This window comes from Saimiri boliviensis, chromosome 7 (genome assembly GCF_048565385.1).
Source record: "Saimiri boliviensis isolate mSaiBol1 chromosome 7, mSaiBol1.pri, whole genome shotgun sequence".
NCBI classification, from domain to species: Eukaryota; Metazoa; Chordata; class Mammalia; order Primates; family Cebidae; genus Saimiri; species Saimiri boliviensis.
Genome location: NC_133455.1, coordinates 38,455,814 through 38,477,118, shown reverse-complemented (window position 1 = coordinate 38,477,118; position 21,305 = coordinate 38,455,814). Strand labels below are relative to the sequence as shown.

At 36.9% G+C, this 21,305-nt stretch overlaps 1 protein-coding gene across 10 annotated transcripts in view; it reads right to left on the bottom strand.

Moving 5' to 3' along the window:
* Nucleotides 1-21,305, bottom strand: part of CEP83 (centrosomal protein 83) — a 171,392-nt gene that overhangs the window by 76,899 nt on the left and 73,188 nt on the right. For all 10 annotated transcript variants that reach the window (XM_074402419.1, XM_010340166.3, XM_074402417.1 and 7 more), the window contains 2 exons: nucleotides 18,034-18,126; nucleotides 15,402-15,533 (listed from right to left, as the gene is read on the bottom strand). In XM_074402419.1, the coding sequence (XP_074258520.1) occupies nucleotides 15,402-15,533; nucleotides 18,034-18,126 (225 nt within the window). The remainder of the gene's footprint in view (nucleotides 1-15,401; nucleotides 15,534-18,033; nucleotides 18,127-21,305) is intronic.

The window sequence follows — 21,305 nt, the reverse complement described above, 5'->3', positions numbered from 1 at the left end:
ACTCACTATGGATCAAATACTGAGCTAAGTGCTCTGCATGTAAAATCAATATTAACAATAATTTCTCTCATAGTCCTCATTTTACACATGGGCTCACACAGCTAATGTTCCTGACCTGCATATTTCCTATATTACTGGGGTTTTTTTTTTCACGTTTTCAGAGGCATCTGCGTGATACCTAAAGTGATAGTTGAAGCCATGAGACTGGATGACAGCTGATAGCTGAGAATTAGATTCCATGTTTATAACTCCTAAATCAGACCTATCATTCTAGCCAAAACTGCCTTCTAATTTTGCTATTCATTTATTTATCCATGCAACAAATACTTACTGAGTACTTACTAACTCCCCAATACTGTTTTAGGTAGTAAAGATACAATCTGGCAGATAAGCAAATAAACACAAAACCTCTGCTGATGCGGAGTTTATTACATTCAGTCACTGCCGTAACACCACTTGTGTCCCAGACATTTGACACAGATCTTGGATACAGTCTCAGCTCTTTCCTTTTCCGCCATTCTCAATCAGACTCACGTGATCTTCCTTGATGTCCTCAATTTCTTGTGTGATCAGTCTTTCCTCTAAATTTCCAAAGGGCTTTGTTTACATTTCACTTTTATGAACTTTATCTAAATCTTCCTGTATTGCAGTTACCTCTAAAATACAAACTTACTTGACAGATAAGACAATGTGTTAACTAATTTTACTTTTTAAAAAGTTGTTGAAGTAAAGGAAACTAAACAGAAACTGATTAGGAACTAGGAATGGTGATGATTTCCTTTTCAAAAAATGACAGCACTTCACTTCTCCGAGGCACAAAATAGGGAAAGGTTGTGTTATCTAATTACTCCATCTTTGTTTTTATTACCTTTACAATACAGCATAGGGATATGGGTAAGAGAATCAAACTGCCTAGGTTTATTTTTTCTTTCAGTAAAGATATTGCTCTACTGTCTTCTGGTTGTATTACTTCTAAAAATAAATCTGTTGTCACTCTTTGTTCCTCTGTATAAGATTCCTTTCTTCAAGTTACTTGATTTTAAAATTCAACTTTTTCAGATAATGGTAGGTTCAAAAGGAATTCTTGTAAGAATTAATATAGAGGGATCCTGGGTATCCTTAACCAAGCTTCCTCTATTGGTAACATTCCTCTTCCATTTTTTGGGAAGACATTATGTAGAATTGGTATTAATTCTTCTTTAAACACCTGGTAAAATTCTCTAGTTAACTATTCATTTTGGGAATTTTAAAATTACGAATTCAATTTCCCTAACAGTTACAAGTCTATAGAAACTGCTGATTTCTCATTAAATAAGCTGCGGTAGTTTGTGCCTTTTAAGAAATTGATCCATTTCATCTGCATTGTCAAATTCACCACAGTAGAGTTGTTCAAAAGATTCTTATTTCCTTTCTGATGTCTGCAAGGTCATCATGAGTGATACTTTTTATTTAATTCCTGAGGTAAGTAAAATTTGTATGTTCTATCTTGTCAGTCTTGCTAGAAGTTGGCCAATTTTATTATCTTTTCAAAGAACCAGTTCTTTGTTTCACTGATTTTCTCTATTATTTTCGTTTTCAATTTCTGCTATGTTTATTATTTCCCTCCTTCTGCTTGCTTCACTTTTATTCTGACACTCTTTTCTGGAGGTGGAGGTGGGAGCTTACATTACTGACTTGTTCCCTCATTTCTAATGCATGCATTTAGTGCTATAAATTTTTCTTGGCATTGCTTTAGCTGTGTCCTAAAATTTTTGATACACTGCATTTTCATTTTCATGCAATGTATTTTTTGAAATCTCATCTCATTAAAATGCTTTCATTGAAATTTCCACCTTGACCCATAAATTTTTTGAAGTATGTCATTTCATTTCCAAGTGTTTGAAGATTTCCCTGTTATTTTCTGTTATTAATTTCTAGTTTGATTCTACTGTGGTCAGAGAACTCACTCATTACGCTTTCAAGTTGTAAGAGTTTGTTGAGATTTACTTTACAGCCCAAGATATTGTCTATCTTGTATACATTCAGTGAGCACTTACATATATTCAGTGAATACTTCAAAAGAATATGTCTGGGTGTTCTCCTTGGGTGGCATGTTTTATAAATGTTATTTAGGTTCTGTTTGTTGACTGTGTTATTGGGTTATTTATCCTTGCTGATTTTTTAATTGTTCTAACAATTGTTGAGAGAGAGGTATGAGGTCACCAACTATAATTATAGATTTGTCTATTTCTCCTTTGAGTTCTATCAATTTTTACTTCACACATTCTGCACCTCTAGTGTACATACATTTAGCATTCCTGTGTCTTCTTGCTGGGTTGACCTCTTTTATCATTATAAAATCTTTCTATATATAAATCTGGTATTTTTCTTTGCTATTTCCTTTGCCCTGAAGTCTGCTCTACCCGATAATACTGCCACTCCTATTTTTAATTAATGATTCCATGATATACCTTTTTCATATCCTATACTGTTATACTGCCTATACTGTTATACTTAGAGTTTCTTACAGACACCATACAGTTCTTGACTTATGATGCAATTACATTACAATAAACTAATTAAAAGTGAAAAATGCATTTTATACTGGCAACGCAGCATATGGACCCTGACTTGTGATGGTTCAAGTTACAACTTTTCAACTTTGTGCCAGTAGACCTATGCAAAAGAGAAGTTTGTCTAAACAGGAAGAAAACAGTGAAAAGAAGGAAACTCAAAATATTAGGAATGATAAAGATACATGGTAAACAAAACTGTGGGTATATGTAATAGACTTCCCTTTGCCTCATGAATTTTCTAAATTTTGTTTGGTGGTTGAAGTAAAAATTTTAACTCTGATGTGGTTCTGAATGGATGGAGAAAATATTTTAGGTAATAAATGAGCAAGGGCAAAGGAATATAAAAGGAGGTAAAGTTTCTCACATCACTCAAACTTGTAACAAAATAAATTTAGTAGACCATGATAAGTTAATAAATATAATAACTAGAACAACCACTAAGAAAGCTATACAAGGGGATACATTCAAAACATATAGATAAAATGGAATCCTAAAATGTTTAATTAACCAACAGGAAGGCAAGAAAAAGAAAACAGAAAAACTAAAAACGGAGAAGCAGAACAAAAGTGACTTAACATATCAATAATCATAATAAATGTAAATGGTCTGAATACATGAATTAAAAAACAGATTTACAGTGTAGATTTTTAAAATGACCTAACACTGACGGTCCCCAGCTTACAGTGGTTGAACTTGGATGGTTTTTCAACTTAACGATGGGTTTATTGGGACGTAACTCCATTGTAAGTCAAGGTGCTCCTTATGACTTAATGTGGTCATAGTTTTACTGTATGCATGTCACTTTTTACCACTGTAAAGTCTGTTTCTATTATTTTCTAACTGTGCTCAAATTCACCGTACTCATTTACTTTTACATGCCCTGCTTTTGTTTAAGTTGCCCGTTTACAGTTTTCCTCCAGAGCTAATATTTCACTCTTAACCTGGCTCCCATTCTCTGCTCAAACCCAATCTTGTTAATAAAAGTAAGTGGTTGCTTCCAGATACCACACACTTCCTCATACACCATAAAAACAAAAGCTCTCCCGCCACACAGTTAACCTCCTCTAATACCATCTTTCTCCTTCTTATTTAAACCCTGTTTTTCCAATTAATTTATCAATTCCTACAAAATTGTATATAAGCAATAACCAATCAGTCAATACGACAAATACTCCTTCTACAACTCCACAATATTACCCTTTTCCCTAAAATCTCCCAGCAGTCTAAATTCTTTCCAATTTTTAGGTTTCCACTCCACCCCCAATCCCGCTGGAAGAAGCCTTGAGAAACTTCGCCCTCACCCTCTAAAACCTGTTATCACCCCCTCTTCTCTAATTCTTTCTCTCTACATATAAAAAGACAGGTATGTCAGGTCTCCATATGCAAGCCTGGAGGCTGAAAGTCTGAAGTCCTGCGTGCCTCAGCTGAAGTTTCCCACCCCCTGCCTGCATTCGATATTGTCCCTGACTACCCAGCAGAGCTTCCCACAAGCCCCTCACCCAACCCTGCCACCGTATCTGTTCTTAATGATAATGTTAATACCTCTCACCCAACCCTGCCATTGTAACTGAACTTGTATACTCCTTGCCCCTAACCCCAACCACTGTAACTGAACTTACTCTGCAACACCCCTGCCCCCCAAAACACTACCCAAACCTGTAAAACCAACTCCCATCCCACTGCCCTTTGCTAATGCCCTTTGCAGACTTAGCCCACCTGCACCTGGGTGAATAAACAGCCGTGTTGCTTACACAAAGCCTGTTTGGAAGGTCTCTTCATTCAAAGTGTGTGTTTTTTCAACACTTATCTTTTAGCACTTGATAATGTGCTGAAATGTCCTTCTGGCTTCTACAGTTTCTGATGAGAAATGAGCTAGTTTTCTAATTGTTTTTCCCAATGAGTAAGATAAAATTTCTTGGTCTGCTTTCAAGATGTTCTTTTCTTCTACAGTTTTTTATAAACCTGACTATGGTATCTCTTGGTATGAATGTGTTCAGCTTCTTGAAGCTACATATTTGTGCCTTTACCAAACTTACAAAGTTTTCAGTCATTATTTCTTTCATTACCTTTTCATCTTGCCCTCTTTCTCCTTTCAAGGACAGAAATCTTTGGTCTTTTGTTATAGTCACACAGGACACTGGGGATCTCTGTTTATTTGCTTTTTAAACCTATTTTTCTCTAGCCTGTTCAGATTGGGTAATTTCTAATGTTCTACCTTTAAGTTCACTAATTTTTTCCTCTATCCCTTCCATTCTGCAGTTGAGCCTGGCAACTCAGGCTTTCTTATTTAGTTGCTCTATTTCTCAATTTTAAAATTTCCAGTTTTATGCTCTTTATTCTCTATTTCTTTGCTAATTCTATTTTTTTTAATTTGTTTCAACCATGTTTGTAATCGCTCATTGACTCATTCTTACCATGGCTGCTTTAAAATGTTTGCCAAATAATTCTAACACCTCTGCACCTCAGTGTTGGCAACTATTGGAGTGCTTTACAATCAGTTTCAGATCTTCCAAGTTCTTGGTGTGACAAGTGATTTTCAATTGAAACTTGGACATTTGGAAAATTAAGTTATGGGACTCCAGATCTTATACAAAGTTTCTGTTAGCTGGCTTTTTGTGATATTGCTGTAGGGGATGGGTGGTGTTGCTGCTTTATTACCGCCAGGAGGAGGTAGTAGTCCAGATTCTCCACTCTACTTCTGTTGATACCCAAAAGTCAGAGGGCTCTTCATAATACCCATGATGAACACGGGTGGGAGTTCTGGCTCCCCTTTAGGCCTCAACTGACATCTCCCTGGATGGGAAGTGTAGGAATAATTTATTATTGCTCCTCATGTTACCTCCATTGATACCACAGGGCCAGATGTGGCCTCCATTGGCAACACACAGTTGAGTAATGGTTAAAGTCCTGACCCTGTACTAGGACTCCTCTGATATGATCCAAGCAGGATGAGAGCAGGCTACCTCATTACTGCCAGCTGACAGCCCAAGCTTCCCACACTGTCTCTAGTGACACCATGGCAGAGAATAGGAGCCCTTATTATTACCCAGCTAAAGATGTCTTTGTCTGGTTTTGGTATTAGGATAATGCTGGCCTTGTAGAATGAGTTAGGAGACATTTCCTCTGACTCTGTCTTCTGGAAGAGATTATACAGAATTAACATAAATTTTCCCTTAAATGTCTGATAGAATTCACCAATGAACCCACCTGGATTGCCCAGTCATTTCTGATTGGATGTTAGACAGTGTGCGTTTTATGTTATTTTTTTCAGAGCTAGATTCTTTGTTTTCCCTATTTCTCAATCTTTTTTTCTGGAACACAGCTAAGATATAGTCATGAGCCACGTAACGAAGTTTCAATCAACAACAGTCCACATATATGACAGGGGTCCCATGAGTATAATACTGTATTTTTACTGTTTAAACTTTTCCTTTGTTTAGATATGTTTAGGTACACAAATACTAACCATTATGTTACAATGCCTACAGTATTCAGTACAGTGACATGCTGTACAGGTTTGTAGCTTAGAAGTAATAGGCTGTACCATATAGGCTAGGTGTGTGGCATAATGTGCCATCTAGGTGGATATATGTACATTCTATGTTTGCGCATGACAAAATCTAATGACACATTTCTCAGAACATATTCCTGTCATCAAGCAACACGTGACTGTACTTAGAAATAGACTAATCTTTTCAAATCTTACTTTTATTCTTATTTGCCAGACCAGAATAGCTTGTAGTCTATAGCTAATTTGGTCCTGCTACTGAGGCACAATTCTTCTGAGATTTCTACTTAAAAGTACCATGCATTAGAGTGTCTTTTCACTCTGTCTAATGGAAAAATAAATTTTGCCCAGTCACACGTGAATTCTAAGGACTGTCCCACCTAAATCATTTTCTTTCTCTGGTCTTGTTTCCTCCACACATGCACTAACCAATACTGCAAAGTTACCCTCTGCAGAACTCTGGAGCTCTCTAATACTCTGCTTTTCAAATTTAAATTTCCTTGACTTCACAAATTCTGAACTCCAACTCCTTAACTCAAAGACCAAGAAGCTCAATTTAGGTTTTTTCTCCCCACACTGTGGCCTGGAAACACTCTCCAGAACCTAAGACGGGGCAATCATAGAGCTCATATGATTTGTTTTTCTTCCCTTGGATCTGCCCTGTGCTCCCTATTTTCCAGTGTCTGAAAACCACGGTTTCCTATATTTTGTCCCAGTTTTCAGCTAAGGCCTTAAAGTAAATTCCATCCCTATTCCATCATAGCCAGAAGCAGAAACCCCCAGACTACTCAGATTTGAATCCTGACCATATACTAGCTATGTGACCTTGAGCCAGTCTCTCAGTGTTTCCATCTTCTCATTTATAAAATGAAGGTGATTATCTAACTCCTAGCATTGTTGAGTTAATTTCTGAAGTATATATAAAGGTACTGGTACAAAAACAGACATATAGCCAAATGGAACAGAATACAGTAATCAGAAATAAAGCTGCATAACTACAACTATCTGGTGCTCGACAAAGTTGACAAAAATAAGCAATGGGGAAAGGACTTCCTATTTAATCATGGGTGTTAAGAAAACTGGCTACCCATATGCAAAGGAATGAAACCGGATCTCTACTCTGCACCGCATGGATAAACTAGGAAATACCGCTCTGGACATTAGCCTTGGCAAGTCATTTGTAACTAAATTTATGACCCTCTAAAGCAAGGGTCCCAAGCCCCAGCTGTGGACCAGTACCAGTCCATGGGCTGTCAGGAACGGGACCACACAGCAGGAGGTGAGCAGCAACCACTACCGCCTGAGCTCTACCTCCTGTCAGATCAGTGGCAGCACTGATTCTCATAGCATAACCCTATTGTGAACTGCACATGTGAGTTATCTAGTTTGCATGTTCTTTATGAGAATTTAATACCCTAACGCCTGATGATCTAAGGTGGAACAATTTCATCCTGAAACCATTCCTCTCCCAGCCCTGGTTCATGAAATAATTGTCTTTCACGAAACCAGTCCCTGGTGTCAAACAGCACCAGAGACTTTGAAGATCACTGCTCTAAAGCAATTGCCACAAAGACAAAAACTGATAACTGGGACCTAATTAAACTAATGAGCTTTCGTTTGGTAAAAGAAACTATCAACAGAGTAAACAGACAACCCACAGAATGGGAAAAAATATCTGCAAAGTATGCATATGACGAAGTTCTAATATCAAGAATCTATAAGGAATTTACATAACTCAACAAAGAAAAAACAAACCCATAAAAAAGTGGGCAAAGTACATAAACAAACACTTCTCAAAATAAGACATATAAGCAGCCAACAAACATGAAAACAATGCTCAACGTCACTAACAATCAGAGAAATGCAAATTCAAAAACATAGTAAGATACCATCTCCCACCAGTCAGAATGGCTATTACTAAAAGGGGGAAAAAAATAATAGATGCTAGCAAGGCTGCAGAGAAAAGGGAACACTTATACACTATTGATGGGAATGTAAATTAGTTCAGCCACTGTGGAAAGCATCTGGAGATTCCTCAAAAAACTAAAAATAGAACTACAATTTGACCCAGCAATCCCATTACTGGGTATATACCCAAAGGAGAATAAATCATACTATAAAAAAGACACATGCTCTTGTATGTACATCGCAGCACTATTTACAATAGCAAAAACATGTAATCAACCTAGGTTCCCATCAATGGTGAACTGGACAAAGAAAATGTGGTACATATACACAACGGAATACTACACAGCCATAAAAATGAATGAAATCATGTCCTTTGCAGAAACACAGATACAGCTGGAGACTACTATCCAAAGCAAATTAACAAAGAAACAGAAAACCAAATACCAATACCACATGTTCTCACTTATAAGTGGGAGCTAAAAAATGGCTACATATGGACATAAAGATGGGAACAATAGAACTGGGGACTACTAGAGAGCAGAGAGAATGAGGGAGAACAAGCAGAAAACCTGTACTATGCCCAGTATCTTAGTGACAGAATCTTTCTAACCCCAAAGCTCTGCCTCAGCATCATGCAATATGCCCATGTAACAAATCTACACATGTACCCCCTAAATCTAAAATAAAACCCGAAATTATTTTTTTAAAAAAGAAAAGTAGAATGAAGTATTATAAAGAGTCAAAAAAACAAAGAAAACAATTTGAAAACTTAAATTTTATTTTTTACACTGACTTTAATTTGCGCTTTTGATGAAAACACATTTTTTACATTTTGAATACAAGTGCATTTTGTTTTTAAATTCTACACATTACTAATGGAAAACAAATATGTAAAAAGATTGTTTATAACAGTATAGTGATTTTGCTGAATTGAAAGATGATGTGGCTGGGTGCAGTGGCTCACATCTATAATCCCAGTACTTGGGGAGGCTGAGGTGGGTAGATCACTTGAGGTCAGGAGTTCAAGACCAGACTGGCCAAGATGATGAAACCCCACTCCTACTAAAAATGCAAAAATTAGCTGGGCATGGTGATGGCACACCTATAGTCCCAGCTACTTGGGAGGCTGAGGCAGGAGAATCGCTTGAACCTAGGAGGCAGAGGCTGCAGTAAGCTGAGATCATGACACTACACTCCAGCCTGGGCAACAGAGTAAGACAAGAAGGACAGCAAGAAAGGAGGAGAGGAGTTAAGGAGGAAAGGAGAAAAGCAGAAAAGGAGGGAAGGAGGGAGGGAGGGGCCATGAAATAAATATGTAATAATTTGCAAACTATATATAAAGTGTTTCTCTCAATAAATTAAAGGTAAATGTGTCTCCTGCCCCTATTTCTTTAATTTTTTCAATGTCTTTAAATTCTGATTTATAAATCTGATATCTACTTAAAAGTACTTATATATTTATTATGTTAATTGGTACCATGATAATAACTGTCAGGTATAAATGACAGTGATAATTGAGTATGTACTATGTGTCAAGCATTATGGTAAACATTTTGCACATGAAGTTTCAAGTTCGCAGATCTTAGTTTTTAAATTGTTACATTAACTTTTTATATTCCTTAAGAAAACAGTAACCACTATTATACTGTTTCCTATTTTTCCTTTTATGTACTGTATTTTTCCTAAATGATGGAATGTTTTATACAAAAATTTTATCATTCCTTACACAAAGAAAGTAACACTTAAATTACTTACATACTTAAAGTTCATATTTTAATCTAATTTCAGAAGTTATTGCCTCCTTTTCTTCTACCCATTTTTCTTCTAGTGAGAGGAAAACCGTCACGGAGAGATGGCAGTTCTTAGAACTACATACCTGCCCCTAGACATAGTTATAGAAAGATTAGAAAATGGGATACAGGAATTGTCAGGGAATGAGGAGACATTCAGTGTCTTTTAAAAAAAATTCTACTCTGACTAACAAAAGAGATTTGAGACAATAAAACAAATACCTTTCTCAGGCCACAAGAGTTACTTGACTGAAAAAAAAGAAAACAGAGACAATAAAGCAAATATCTTTCTCAGGCCACAAGAGTTACTTTGGCCATGGAAATAGTAAAAGAAAGCCAACTGTGACTAATATAAAAAAGCCAGAGGACAGAGAATCTGGAAGTCAAGTAGTCAGAATGCTGGGAGGGCCATGTGGTGGGGAAATCAGACTCTATAATGACAGAAGCCCTCGAACTGGAGTATCCACTATGTGCCAGGTACTGTCTAAGCACTTTATATATTTTAATGTATTAAATCCTCACAACTCCATGAGCTAGGTACTATTACCACGATTTATAGACGAGAACACTGATGCATGCTAAAGTTGGCTCCTAAAGTAACACTAAATTAATATTTAAAACATTTTTAAATTTTAAATGTAAAAAGTTTGGTTTTTAAGATATTATAAACTGCATTCTAGCATAAAATCTTTAATGTATAAAATTTCACAAAGCTCTTCTAAACGGCTCTCAAAATCAATCCCGAGAATTCCAACTGCGAGGTTATTTCATTTTAATTTGGAGACGTTTGCCTATTTTGATGTGGTTCAGAGTAGTCTGAAGAAAGTAGGTCAGAGAACTTGAAATATTTAGATAAAGGAGACATCTAGGCCTAAAGCAACACTCTAGATCCTTCAGAACCTGCCAAGGCAAAAATGAAGTGTTTCGAGAGGTTTCATGATGTCTACTGACATATACATCAAGACAAGCACCAAAAATCAGAAGCACTTGAGCAGTTTTGTGCTATCTGCACTGTAAGAAATAAACCTCAGCATTTTCAAGGAACCAGGGGAGTTCTCCTTTTTGTCATAGGAACATTGGCTCCTCACCTGACCCATAAAGCCAAGGAAGGGCACAGCCAATTTAAGAAGCATGATGGCAGAATCTCAGTGACTTGTCATTATGTACTGTCACTCTGATGGTGTTTCATGATGTAGTGCTCCTTGTCCCTCTCTCCTGAGATCTTAATATTGTCTCCACTGAATTACCATTGGTTCTTTCACTCAGTCTACCATTATAATCACCTGTGCCTACAACTCTGTATTGTTTGTCATTACTATTTCCAGAATGAGTCCTAATAACATAATAAAAACAAAATAGAAAATAGTCCCACTTTTGAATAATGACTATATATACATCTTCAGCATTTCACTTGTATGAAGTCCCAGACTTAGTATGTTCTTACAGGCACATGAAAAAACGTGACATTGTCTTTTTTTTTTTTTTTTAGAAAGAGTCTTGCTTTGTCACCCAGACTGCAGTGCAGTGGCGCACGATCTCAGCTCACTGCAACCTCCACCTCCTGGATTCAAGTGATTCTCTTGCCTCAGACTCCTGAGTAGCTGGGACTACAGGCACATGCCACCATGCCTGACTAATTTTTTTGTACTTTTAGTAGAGATGGGGTTTCACCATGTTAGCCAGGATGGTCTCAATCTCTGGACCTTGTGATCTGCCCGCCTCGGACTCCCAAAGTGGGATCACAGGCATGAGCCTCTGCACTCAGCCGACATTATTTTCTTCCTTTTTTTCCTTTTTTGAGATGGGGGTCTCACTCTGCTATACAGGCTGCAGTGCAGTGGCACAATCATAGCTCACTACAGCCTGGAACTCCTGAGATCAAGTAATCCTCTTATCTCAGCCTCCTGAGAAGCTGGGTCTATAGCTGCACACTACTACACTCAGCTAATTAATTTTTTTTTTCTTTTGTAGAGATGAGGCCTTACTATGTTGCCCAGCTGGTCTTGAACTCCCAGCCTTAAGTGATCCTACCACCTCAGCCTCCCAAAGTACTGGGATTACAAACGTGAGGCACCACACCTGGCCAATATTGTATTTGTTCATAAGATGAGGTATGTTCTTTCACATATTATTTCATATATTCTTTTTAGTTTAGAACAGGCACGGGCTGCATGCGGCCCCCTGAGGCCATTTACCCACCCCCTGCCGCACTTCAGGAAGGGGCACCTCTTTCATTGGTGGTCAGTGAGAGGAGCACAGTATGTGGCGGCCCTCCAACGGTCTGAGGGACAGTGAACTGGCCCCCTGTGTAAAAAATTTGGGGATGCCTGGTTTAGAATATCATGAGGGACGTGTGTATTCCCGCAGTCCTTCTCAGGAAAAACTTTAAAAATCTTCCTAAAGTATTCCCCTGAGAACACAATAAAGAATATTGTTACTTTCATCTGTAGAAGTAAAAATGCACAAGTACTGTATAAGTCCTAATTAACCCAAGAAAATCCAATTTTTTTATTACATGAATTCATTTTACACTAGTTTAAATTGTAAAATTGGAAGATGACAAGAGTCAGCTCTACTTCAAAGTTTTCAAACTACATTTGTTGTTTGTATATCTGAAACTGTATTTGCTGTTTCATGATCCACAATCACCTCACCAGATTTTACTGTTTTTGTATATAAAAATGAAGTATGAAGGTGATAGAACAAAAGTAAATCCACAATTATCCACTCAGGAATACTGCTTCTACATAATCAATTGGGAAGTAAAATGAAAAAAAACTTCAGTCTTCATTTTTCAGCCTCTACTAATTATGGCTTCTTAGCTAGCAGTTTATCTTCAGATTCTTAAGACTGTCATAAAATATCACATATGAAAATTAATGATGGCCAGGCATGGTGGCTCATGCCTGTAATCCCTAAACTTTGGGAGGTTGAAGTGGGAGGATCACTTGAGGTCAGGAGTTGGAGACCAGCCTGGCCAATATGGTGAAACCCCATCTCTACTAAAAATACAAAAATTAGCTGGGCATGGTGACACCCGCCTGTAATCTCAGCTACTCAGGAAACTGAGGCAGGAGAATGGCTTGAACCCAGGAGGCAGAAGCTGCAGTAAGCCCTGATTATGCCACTGCACTTCAGCCTCTGTGACAAAGCAAGACTCCATCTCAAAAAAAAAAAAAAAAAAAAAAAAATTAATGATTATACCAACCCCTTAAAAATGTTAATGAATATCAGTTAGGCTTTCACTAGTGAAAAATAGATTTCAGTCATCAGATTTCAAATGCAGGTTTCATTATTTGAAAAACAACAAAACTCAGAAACTAGAAAATATAAATAATCCTTACTAGATAAATATCATCATTAGGTTTTAAAAGGAAAGTATAAAATAAAGCATCAATATATGAAACTTTAGTGTTTTCTCCTCAATATACCAAATCTTCATTTTAGGCTAAAAATCTTTATCATTCCTATTTTCCATAAGATAATTTTTACTTGCAGTTCCTTTATGTCTATCATAATTACAGATTCAAAACCTTTTGTATCACATGATCAACTGGCTACATAACAAAATTGCAGTTGCTGGATGGCCTGTAATCAGACTGGCAACTTCAAATTGCTGGTCACCTTTGTATGAGTATGAGTAAGGTCCAAGATTTGTGTTGACCACACATTGTCGAGACCCAGGTGTAGCGCCTATGGGATATGAGTGGTAGACTGGTTTGTGGGTTTCAGGGTCTGGGTAGGAGAGTATAAATTCTTCTTTGTGCAAAGTGTAGGAGTGCAACACTGAAGATGGGCTTAGTCTATGTATGGCCCCCCCCACTCCCTCTTCAACTGAAGCTGGAGAGAATGGTCATTTTTTAAATGTTACGGTTTATGCCAATATAATTGCATTAAATAAAAACAGTAAGGGAACTGACTAAAACAAACAAAAAATGCTGTGAGCTGGGACTTGGTACATCTCAGTTCTACTACAACCTGGCTGCCGACATTCTCTGAGACTTTGAACAATTCACTTATCCTGTGCCTTAGTTTCTTCATTTAAAATGAAGAAAATAAGGGCTGGCCACAATAGCTTATGCTTCTAATTCCAGCACTCTGGAAGGCCAAGGCAGGAGTATCGCTTGAGGCCAATAGTCTGAGGTCACCCTGGGCAACATAGCAAGACCCTATCTCTACAAGAGTTTTTGTTTTTTTGTTTGTTTGGGTTTTTGTTTTTTTGTTTTTTGGGCTTTTTTATTAGCCACGTATGGTAGTAACCACCCATGGTCCTAGCTACTTGGGGACCTGAGGCAGGAGGATCACCTGAGCTCAAGTTATGGGGAGAAATGCCAGATATAGGTGACGGTGGGATGGAGGCAGCAAACCACCTTGCCATGTATGTACCTAGGCAACAATCCTGCATGATTTGCACATGTACCCCAGAACCTGAAGTACAATTAAAATAAAAAGTTATAGCGAGCTACTATTGTGCCAATGCATTCTAGCCTGGGCCCCAAAGAAAGACCTTCTCTCAATCCACCAATCAAAGAAAATAAGACAGTCCTGCCCCATCTCACTGACTATTGTAATAGAAGTGACATAATATGTGAATAAGGCACTCAGAGCTATAAAATGTTTTATTTTTTTTAATGTAAAAAACTATTATAAATATTTATAGTGTTCTGGTACTATACTGTCAATGGACACAAATGATCTAAGGTTCATACAGCTTCTTACAGATGAAACAAACATGCATGGCACTTTGCTCACTAATAAGAATAAATCAGTCTGATCCAAATAGCACAGTTTTAGTTTTTATTAGATGACTACAACTCTGTAAATATTTAGTAATTGGTAAAGGAAGGTTAAGTATATTTTAACTCTTAATTCCAAATAAAGACAATGCAATAAACTTAAAATGTAGATATGTTTATAAACAGAATATATCACATAACTGTAGATGCCAACCTATTTCTTATGAATATGGCAGGATAAAATTGGTATTTCTCTCTTTCCATTTAAAAAATATTCCAAAAGAAACACAAGGAATGAAAAACAGTAACCCCATTTTGGAAAAAACTAGGAGACAAACCACAAAAACAAGTAAAAGGCCTGCCAAAAGCAATGGAGATAAAATAGGAATGTATGATGTAGGCAGCACAGAAAGAATGCTCCAGTTGCAAATGGCAGAAAAAACAAAGTCAACTTATTGAAGTTGATGGGAATACTTTAAGGTATAAAACCCTTGTTTATATCAAAGTGCACAAGACGACAGCTAGAGATTTCCTAAATGTGGTTTGGTTCCAAGAAGCAGAGAGAACAATGCTAAGTAAGGAATCACACTAACTATACTTGCAGAGAGAAATCTGTCTCTGTGGCTACACAGGACAAAAGACTTTGTACCATAGAACTCCCCAAAGTTGTCTATCTCCATTGGCTAGGACAAAATAAAAGGTAAACAGAATTTTAAAAATCTACAGCCAAAACAGAACTTTCACAAGAAAACTGTTGATATAGAACTGATAAAAATCATGACAAATACTCCATCATTAATGAAATTACGCAATCAACTATAATTTGAAATTTTAAAAAATATATAATCACAAAATTGTATTGACTAGAACAATAATGAATAAACTTGTATAATCAATCTCTTACCTCTGATTGATATTTTATTTTTTCTTCTTCTAAAATACGCGCAAACTCTTCCTTCTGGTGTTCAAATTCTGACTTGAGAAATGTATGTTCATAGCGAAGCTTATTATATACAGCTCTATACTTTTCCACCTCCTAAAGGAGGAAAGCAATTTATCACAGATTTAGAAACAAAACTTGCACTCACTCCAATAATCACTTTTACAAATATAATTTTACATTACATTATAGTGACAGCGATTCTAAAAGTAAAAAATAAATTTTATCAGAAATAAAAATGAATTTGGAAAAGTCCTCGTAACAAGTATCACACATATGGAATTAGTACATTCCTGAAAAGATACCAAGAAAGTAAATTAACATTCAATTAATCTTATTTCTTCATTGGTTCTCATTATAATAAACGTGTATAGTATGAGGAAAGTGTTGCTCTCTGGGCTTAAATAAACTAACATGTAAGAACGTTGCACACCTTTCCAAAAACAGCTAGATTTTAAAAATGTCTAAGTTAGTGTAAGTCAAACAAATTCAAGAGATAAAAGGTTATTTTAATATTTAGTACGGCATCTTAACGTCTAATTAAATATTACAATGATAGTTCAACTCAATGCACCAACCTGAAGAATACGTGCAGCAACATCTCTACTGACTAACCAGGAACACAAGCAATTCCCTGATATGCTCTCATCCTGCTTCCTAACAGTACTCTATGAAAGCTGCTGCCATTCTGAATACTCAGTAAGAAACTCAGGCAACAGAGCAGAAAGATAAGGAGACACTAACAGGAAATTAGATAACAAGGAAAGCATGTCTCCTAAAATAATACCCAGTTCACCATAAATCTTTAGTTGAAAGACTTCTAAGCCAGTTTATAAACCAAGAAGATGGGCTTCATGATTTTACTACAGATATACTTTGCTATGAGTTTAAAAAAAAAAAAAAAAAAACTTTTATTGAACTTGATCACTTATCTTGGGTCTGAATAATTTTGTTTATTTACAAAAATTAAATCTACTCCCAAACCATAATGGCTTGCTACCAGGAATATACTGGAAAGATGATATTATCAAACCAGTAAGCCATTATAAAAGAGGATTCTACAACGGTTTTGGGCAATGACCACATCACTTGAGTATAGCTCTACAAAGGGGCCCATTTTGAAGGGGACAATAATCATTTGCATGTATAAGGCCAGGTCTATTTGTTAAATAAGGTAATATATATAAAATGTCTAGCAAGTGTCTAATATACTTTTTTTTTGGAGACACAGTCTCACTCTATCACCAGGCTGCAGTGCTTTGGCGCAATCCCGGCTCACTGCAACTTCCATTTTTCAGTTTCAAGCAATTCTCCTGCCTCAGCCTCCCAAGTAGCTGGGACTACAGGTATGCACCACCACACCCGGCTAATTTTTTTGTATTTTTAGCAGAGGTGGGGTTTCACCATGTTGGCCAGGATGGTCTCGATCTCGTAACCTTGTGATCTGCCCACCTCGGCCTCCCAAACTGCTGGGATTACAGGCGTGAGCCATCATGCCCAGCCTAATATACTTATTATCTGCAATCTTATCCTGTCCCCTTTACTAAGCATTCAGTCATGTTACATCAACACTTCACCAAAGGAGATTAGTCTCAACCTGAAGTAAAACTGTAACAGATTTTTATTTTTATGAAGTGGCACGAAACTTTCTATCTCATTCAACAAATATTAATTGAGCACCTACTGTATACCAAAATCTGTTCTAGGAACTTGGAATATAACAATGAACAAAACAGGTAAAGGTTCCTCCTCCCATGCAACTTCCATTCTAGAGGTGGTAAAACAGAAAATAAACACAATAAATAAGTAAATTATATAGCACAGAAGGTATGTACCAGAAAAAGAATTAAAAAATAGAGCAAGATAAGGGGGCTCTAAAGGTCTAAGCAATAATGGGAAAGGCAGGTTACAATATTAAATAGGTAGATTGGGAGCAGTCAAAGTAGGCCCAGTTGAGAAAGTGACATTTTAGCAAAGTCCTAGAAGAGATGAAGTTAGCCGCAACATATCTGGAGAGAGAGTATTCAAGGCAAAAGAGATGCACCAATTCGGCTGGAGGCGGTGGCTCACACCTGTAATCCCATCATTTTGGGAGGCCAAAGCACGCAGATCACTTGAGATCAGGAGTTCAAAATCAGTCTGGCTAACATGGTGAAACCCCGTTTCTCCTAAAAATACAAAAATTAGCCAGGCATGGTGGTGCACCTGCAATCCCAGCTTCTCAGGAGGCTAAGGCAGGAGAATCGCTTGAACTCGGGAGGCAGAGGTTTCAGTGAGCCAAGATTGTGCCACTGCACTCCAGGCTGGGCAACAGAGCCAGGCTCTGTTTCAAAATTATTTAAAAAATAAAAAATAAAAGCAAGAAAGAAATGCACCAATTCTGGAGTGCCAAAGAAATATCAGTAAGTCAATGTGAAAAAAGGAAAAGAGATCAGAGAAGTAATAGGAGTCCAATCCTGTGAAGCCTTAGAGGCCACTGCAATGACTGAGTTAAAATGGGAACTACTGCAGGGTTTTGGGTTAGGGAAATGATGCTTTTCATCAAGACTTTGATCCCAAGAGGATAAATGCATAGTAAACAACATAAGTTACTTACTTCATCTAGAGTTCGAAAACGTTCTCTCATTGGAGTTTCTATTTCTTGTTGTATTTCAGCTCTTAGCAATTCCAATTTTTGTGGAGTTAATATCTAGTATATAGAGAAATGCAAACAATTCCAAATATAAAATCATATTAAAATCAGTAATTCACCATATTTCAAAGCCTCTCTTCTAATTATGACAATGGAATTCATGAAAGTTTTCACAATACAGTTATTATTACAGCAATCACTATACAAATAGAATCATCATTTGAAATAATACTTTAAGAATCTCAATTTCAGGCTCTCAAGATGTCAAAAATTCCATTAACATGAAGTGAAGACAGTTACAGATTATCATTGCTATTGTTAGGAATAACTACATTGGCAGCTAAGGCTATCATGTTGTAAACAATGGCTGATAGTCCAGTTATTTTACCAAGCAGGCAAAATAAAGGTGTAACAATTTGTTATGCCAAAGAGAAGCTTTCAGATTTATCTTCAGTTAGAAAAGCCTCATTTTTACTCTCACATTTAAACTAATTTAGGCTTCTCTTTGTCACACTCTCTTACAGAACTCATAATTTAATAATAAATATGTAAGTCCCATATGGGAAGACACAGTCTTTATTCACCATTGTATGCCCAATACCTATCACCAATGTCTGGCACATAGGAACCACTCAATTACTATTTCATGAATGAATAAAGAAAAAAAATCTAAAAGTTTGTATTTATATTAATTTCTATAAATCATAATGTTCTATTTTATAATAGTCCAAATATATTCACAATATATTTTACTAAATGAGATCTTACTATAAAGCACTGTACAATGCACTGTAACCTACATACCATCCTGTTTTAAGCACCTTACATGCATTAATTAATTCCTACAACAATCCCACAATGTAGCTACACTGAGGCAGACAAAGTGTTCAAATGACTTTATAAAGATCACAAAAACTCACAGGATGCACGTCTCCCCATAAAAATTTCAAACTCTGGTATTAAAAATAACTCATACACACAAGTAACTACAAAAGTAGGCAATACAGGCTTACCAGACGGGTACAAAAGATAAAACACATTTAGCATAGAAAGAATGACGCCTCAAAGGAATGGGAAAACTAAAACTTACATAGAACCCAAAATCAAACCAATTAACATTTTAATTTACCTCGGTGTCAGAGACTGTATGAGAGAAAAGGGATTCTCAAAGGTGAGTTAAAGCCATTTTGAATGGGACCACATTAAGTATGACAGAAAAATTTTAAATTGTGGGTCCCTACATTCACACTGGTAGAAATCTCTAAACACTGTAACATTTCCAAATGCTCCCTTGGAGGGCTACAACCTGGCTGGGAACAAAAGGAAAACAGGTCGCAGCCAGAGTGAAAAGTTCCTGAATACCAGGTTTAGACTCCTATTATTTATTCAGTATTCAATACTATTTACTTTGAAAATTTATTCTGTTTAAAATTAATACATATAATTACATAAATAAAACAGTTCAAACGAAACACTAAAAAGTCTTCTCACTTCATTAATTCAAGTTCCTTCTATTAAAGCAATCATTGTTAATAACTTCTTATGTTCCCTTCTAAAACAATCTATAGATACACAAGCACATATAATAGCTTTAATTTTTACACAAAAAGGATATTGTACATATATTTTTCTATACCTTATTTATTGAAGGTTTTTAAGCTTAAGAGTGACACTATGATATCTATATTTCACAAAGAAGCAAGATGAATCAAAAGCTTTAGTGAATGAAGCCAAAGAAACTAGATAGAAAGCTCATGTCATAATCTGGTTTATGCACTTTGGGAGGCTGAGGTGGGCGGATCATGAGGTCAAGAGATTGAGACCATTCTGACCAACATGGTGAAACCCCATCTCTACTAAAAATACAAAAAATTGGCAGGGCGTGGTGGCGGGCGCCCGTAGTCCCAGTTACTCAGGAGGCTGAGGCAGGAGAATTGCCTGAACCCGGGAGGCGGAGGTTGCGGTGAGCTGAGACTGTGCCACTGCACTCCAGCCTGGCACCTGGTGACAGAGTGAGACTCTGTCTCAAAAAAAAAAAAAAAAAAATCTGGTTTATGGCATCAAGTCTGGGTGACAGTAGCAAGAGTCCAAACTAAGATGAGGTAGCAATTAAAAGGAAGAGATTAATAGGTAAAGCTTACTTGGTTCCTGTTTCAAATGATCTAACTGCAAAAATAAGGAAGCAAAATCACAGGAAAATTAAGAAAATCTGAACAAAGATGGAATAGTAAAAGGTATTAAGAAATAAGTATTTTAAATATAGTAAAGGTATTATGGTTATGCTTGTAAGGGAGGCAGCACTGGTTTGTTATAGAGATACACAGTCGATTATTTGTTGAAATATATAAAAACAATCCACAGACATTGAGGAAAAAAGTGGGGGTGGGTGGGAGAAAGCAGTAGATAAAACAAGCCTGGCTCAGAGAGAATAATTATTAATGGGAGAAAGTAGTAGATAAAACAAGCCTGGCTCAGAGAGAATAATTATTGATGCTGGATGACAGGTACGCGGGGATGTGCTACATGTTTGAGATTCCCAAAACTGGAAGTTAACTGAAAATAAAAAGCCTTCTACTTTCAGCCAAGATAGATTAAGTATCCAGATTCACTCTCCTGCCTGAAATAAACAAAAAAAAAAGACAAAAATTAAACAGTTTGCAAGACACTGGACATAAGAAAGCAAAAGACAGATCTCTGAGAGGCACAAAACATAGAAGACGAGCTTTGGGAGTTTTCAGGACCTGGCACAGGAAAGGATACCCACACAGTCATGATGCACTCCCTGAGTTGAGGAGATAGAACTGAGCATCCAGGGACACTAGAGTGGTTAGAATCCTAAGACAGGATAGCAGAAAAAAGAGGACAGAGAAAAAAGAACTAAGAAAATTTACAAAAGGCTGGGTGCGGTGGCTCACACCTGTAATCCCGGCACTTTGGGAGGCCAAGGCAGGCGTATCATGAGGTCAGGAGATCAAGAACATCCTGACCAACATGGTGAAACCCCATCTCTACTAAAAATACAAACATTAGCTAGATGTGGTGGCACGTGCCTGTAATCCCAGCTACTTGGGAGGCTGAGGCAGAAGAATCGCTTGAACCTGGGAGGCAGAGACTACAGTGAGCCGAGATCGCACCACTGCACTCCAGCCTGGCAACAGAGTAAAACTGCCTTAAAAAAAAAAAAAAAAAGGAAAAAGAAAACCTACAAAAAGTCTTGGCTCATTCAGTAGAGTATT